Here is a 5,149-nt window from a genome sequence, read left to right on the forward strand (position 1 = left end):
TACTATCCCTTTAAGGTATTGATTATGAGCCTCAATTATACGAGAAGTCACCAGAGACATCATTCATTCATTGGCAGGTCAGTCGTTCAGCTTGACATGTAAGAAGTTTCACTTTTCACAAGTTTCAGTCTAACGTTAGGCCCTAACCTGTTAATTTTACAATTTTGTTTGTAATGTTACCGTTAGTTACATATGAATCCTCCTACCTACTGTAACGAGTAACATAGTAGTTAGTAGAAATCTACATGCTAACGTTAGATTCTTAGAACTAGACTCTACTCTGGATTTCGTCTTTTTCTATTCACGTTAGAGACAATTGTTACAGACTAACACTAACAGAGTTCTATGAGATGACAAAGTTAAGTAAACAAAACTCAAATGGAGAGTAACGTAGACACGTATAGGAACTCCCTGGACCCTGATCACAATCTACCATTAGTGAAATTTACATTCTGCAACATCACAAATTAATGTTAGCATTGACAAGATTTGTACGCATGTCATTTGAACTTCAAGTTGAAGTTATCCGTGAAGTAATCTCAGAATTCTTTCTTGGGCATATGGTGGCCCTGAAAAGGGCCGAGCAGCCGAGATATTGCTCAAGCTTTTGACAGCGAGCCCAGTCAGTAGAGCGAGACATGAAGCTCAGTACTCCTGGCTCTGGCTGCTCTTTCCACCAGCTTTCTTCGCAGCAGCGGTCTTCTTGGGCAGGAGCACGGCCTGGATGTTTGGCAGCACACCACCCTGGGCGATGGTTACTCCGCTGAGAAGCTTGTTCAACTCCTCGTCGTTGCGGACAGCCAGCTGAAGGTGACGGGGGATGATCCTCGTCTTCTTGTTGTCGCGAGCAGCGTTGCCAGCCAACTCGAGAATTTCAGCGGCAAGGTATTCCAGCACAGCGGCTAGGTAGACGGGGGCTCCAGCACCAACACGCTGGGCATAGTTTCCCTTGCGAAGGAAGCGGTGAACACGACCAACGGGGAACTGCAGGCCAGCTCGCATGGAACGGCTCTTGGCTTTGGCCTTGGCTTTGCCGCCTTTTCCGCCACGTCCAGACATTGTGATGTGAATTGAGAAGTCGTTTAAAACAAGCGAGGATGCACAAGTTGTAACTGAAGTCAGATTGCTTTCGTCAAGGTATTTATACGCTCGAATGTCAGCCGCGGTTCCACGGCACAACCAATGAGAGAGCGAGGTGGAATGACGTGCAACAGATGGCGGCCTGCCCGCCGCCACAAATTGTACCCGCTCCGGACGCTTTGAAAAAAGGCGGCCTGTTTCCCTTTACGTCCGGATTAATTCCACGGTGTCATGCCAGTACAGTTAGGATATGGCGGCATTGTAGTGACCTGTCATCTAGGCGAACCACCTTGTTGTACATTGAAACTGACTGCATGATCCTGACCTGACCCACTCTGATCTGTTGTGTACAAATGCACGCAGCACAAAATGTCAATCTCTGTTCTACATCAGACCAATAGAGGGCGAAAATCACAAATCTGGGGAAGCAGCCGTAGCTACCAAAAAGTGTATACGAAAGTATCATAGAGCTCTGCGACTCTGATCTCGGGCCCTGTCACTGATCTTTTGTTTGTAGGAAAAATTAAATTCTCTAAACAAATCAGTGGACCCTGTCAATAAAAAAAGATCACAATACGATGTACAATGATGATGCAATCAATCATCAAAAAGCCGGCTGGGTTTTGTATTGCTTGCTGAGGTAGCATGAGGGTAGTGAGATAAGTGAGTTTCTGTAGATCAACAAAATAATTTCCATGAAATTTATAAACGCATGTGGGGATTCACACTTTAATAGTATTTCCAAAGTCCAGTCAGAAAAACAAATGAAGAGTTTGTTCGCAAAAACCGATAAGTCCATTTTTGAAGTACGGTCTCTGTCATAAAGCACAAAATAATACCTCTTAAATGATATATTGGTCACTACATATAAAGGTACATTTTTGAAGTTATGGTCTAAAGAAGCAAAAATTGTCTTATTATTCTCTTTATTTTTCTTGACCTTTAATCGCAAATATCTCTATTTGGCAAATATGGACTTATCGGTTTTTGCAAACAAACTCTTCAAATTAGTCAGGAATGAGCCAATCAGAATTGTGTAGGCCTATTCAGAGACTTATGTTAAATTTTCTCTGACCTTTAAGTTCTAATTAATTGATCTCGACAAATCTGATGCAACCCTTAATTTTATTATTCAGCTAGCTGAGCAGAATGAGAAAAGTGTTTTCACCACGATAAATTACCAGAAACGCATGCATGGAGTGACTCCTGGAAAAAAAAAAAAATCGACCATATTTTAAATGTTATGGCTAGGATTTGTTACAATTTTACCAGAGCTGTGAAGGCTCAGATTATAATCTGATTTCAGACTCTTTTGCTCTTCCCCAAACCCCCATTTTCCGTTTTTTTTTTTCTTTCTGCAGTTCAGATACACGGAAATATTTATAGTTTAAGGCATTTCAGACTTTTTTTTCGATAAGTTTCAGATTTTTTCAGACTTTTTTTTCTGCAAGTACTCTCACACCCTTATTACCATAATATTTTAATCGTTATCGTTATTGTCCTCCGTATACCATATACCTGCTATACTGAATGAATATAAAATGAAAAGGATCAACAAAGATAGGGCCCTTTATATGTTAGAGTTCGGCGCGAGTCACACTGGACCAAATGAAATGGTGATTACAAATGACACACGATAGGTTCTACAACTGGGCATGGTTACTTTTCTTGTAACGGATCACATCATAAACGCGATTGAAGTCGTTGAATATTTTGTCTTACGTTTGCCAAAATTTGACAAACCGTTAAGTACAGGGATGGGACCACGCACTTTCGAATACTGTACTGAGGTCAGTTGGGACACGCGACGCTGTTCCAGTCTACGCGCGCTAAGTGAACTATTTTTAGTACGTGTCTAGGTTGACCGGTAATGGGGGAATTCCCTCTTTGGAGCAGCTGCGACTAGTACAGTAGTTCAGATAAGATTTTATCGCAATGCAATCAATGGAGAGTCAACTTATCCACAGGGAGGACTGATGATCTATATGGAGTGTCAACTCTGCGTATAGTTCTAAAAATCCGCAGCCATGCAAAATGAAGCATAATGTATTATTTCTCTATATGCTTTTGAACTAAACATAATCCAATATTCGGCGCCGCCCTGTAGCTCCAAGACGAAATTTTGAGATGAAGGAAAAGTTTTACATACATGGCCGGCGCAGCCGTGGGGGCCGTGGGGGCTCGCGCCCCCCCCCCCCCTTTTTTGTGCACCATACAAAGGAATACATAAGGTGTTGACCATCATTTTGGGCCCCCACACTTTTTTTAACCCGGAAGTACGTAAGTGGCACTAAAATAGAAGTAGATAGAGATCTTGAAGTATGGCGGCGGTAAGGTTATGGTTTTTTTTTTTCTCTGAAGACCATTTTTTTTTTTTTTTTTTTTTTTTTGCTTGTCAGGTGAAAACACCCTGAAAGGGGAGAGAATGAACTTAGGACCTTTTTTTTTGTCTTTTCTCTGCTTGTGAGCTGAGGACCTTTTTTTTTTTTTTTCTTTTCTCTGCTTGTCAGCTGAAGAAACCCGGAAGTGGACGGGGAGAGATGAGCTTTTTTTTTCAGTTTTTTTTTTTCTTGTTAGCTCATGAAACCCGGAAGTGGACCCCCACACTTTTGAAAACGCTGCGCCGGCCCTGTTACATTTCACCGAATTGCAAGTGGCGGATCCAGGCGGGGGCGCACCAGGCGCCTCCCCCACCCCCCCCCCTCTTTATTTTTATTTTTTGTGGTTAAAACAAAAGAAATAAAAACAAACTAGGGGGTTTGTTAAGGCGCCTCCGCTTTATGGAATTCCTGGATCCGCCCTTGAAGCTGTATTTCATCGTATAGTTTGCGAATGAAGACTCGAATTTTGTGGAGCTTCTTAGGATGAAATTCAAAATTTTGAAAAAGAAATAGGCCTTATTCCTGATATCCTATGCGCAAATCGATGTGAAATGAATATCAGGGGGGCGTTTCATCAACGAGTTCGTCGGGGGTTTTCACCGACGAATTTGCTATCAGCCAATCAGACGCAAGGATTTACACTGACAACTGTTAAAAGCTAATGAAATTCTTGGTCTGATTGGCTGATAGCAAATTCGTCGGTGAAAACTCCGACGAACTCGTTGATGAAACGCCCCCCAGGTGCTTTTAAAAACTTTATATTTTTTATGATGCGCGCCATTGCGCTTGTCAATATTTGCTGTTGATGAAGTGCCATTTTTACACTGCATCAACTCACATAATGATAATTATATTGATGCTTACCAAAGAGGTTTTACAAATAGAACCTATTTGATGCTTACACATCATGCATTGAAAGACTATCTAGAGCGAACTGCTGAGCGGGGAGGCCCAAGGGGGGGGGGGGGATAGGTTGCTGCTCTTTTCTGCTGTAAGAGCGTGGTCCTTGAAGTCACTGTAGGCTATAGGGCCTATTGTTTACAGGACAAGTTCGCCTCAATGTCATGTGAATTAAAAGAATGCAGCAATGCTAGTAAAATACATCAGTTAAAATTTGAGGAAAATCGGACAATGCATTCACATGTTATTACTTTTTGAAGTTTCCGCATTGCCGCCATCACTGGATAAGAAGACTACTACAACTTGTGATGTCACATGTGTATAGGCGCTATTTATTATAAAGAAAATATACCATATTTTAACTTCTCTTGCATAATCAAAGAGAAACTTGACTCGCCTCTTTTAGAAAGCAGGTAAAGTCGAAATGTATGTTGTTGTTTTTTTCCAAAAAAAAAGACTTTTGTGAAATACTCTTTTTATTTCCTTATATCGTTCTGTAACTGTAGTTAGTCTTCTCATCCAGCAGTAACTGCGCAGAAACTTCAAAAATATATAACTTTTGAACGGATTGGGATTTTCGTCAAACTTTCACTGATGTGTTCTACTAATTATAATTATTGCCTATGTACATTCACTCAATCCACATGTAAATAAAGGCGGACTTATCATTGATATAGCCGAGGAATGAAACGAGAAAGAACCGTTGAGTACTACACCTACCTGATATCAAAATGGGGGAAGGGGGGGGGGGGGGGAGGGGACAAAGACACCCCAGCCTCCCACCCGCC

The 5,149-nt window shown here is 41.6% G+C and overlaps 1 protein-coding gene across 1 annotated transcript; it reads right to left on the minus strand.

The window, feature by feature from the left end:
- Window positions 1–286: 286 nt before the first annotated feature.
- On the minus strand, window positions 287–1,374 carry LOC139711913 (histone H2A-like). The gene has a single exon (XM_071623758.1). It carries the CDS (start codon window positions 1,057–1,059, stop codon window positions 646–648), a length of 414 nt encoding a protein of 137 aa, XP_071479859.1. The 5' UTR covers window positions 1,060–1,374; the 3' UTR covers window positions 287–645.
- Window positions 1,375–5,149: the final 3,775 nt, after the last annotated feature.

This window comes from Diadema antillarum, unplaced genomic scaffold, assembly GCF_040938485.1.
Source record: "Diadema antillarum isolate AM-2024a unplaced genomic scaffold, OU_Dant_1.0 seq00001730_RagTag, whole genome shotgun sequence".
Lineage (NCBI taxonomy): Eukaryota > Metazoa > Echinodermata > Echinoidea > Diadematoida > Diadematidae > Diadema > Diadema antillarum.

What these genes read in the sequence shown, in the direction of transcription:
- LOC139711913 (XM_071623758.1), bottom strand. Translation starts at nt 1,059, where the DNA reads ATGTCTGGACGTGGCGGAAAAGGCGGCAAAGCCAAGGCCAAAGCCAAG.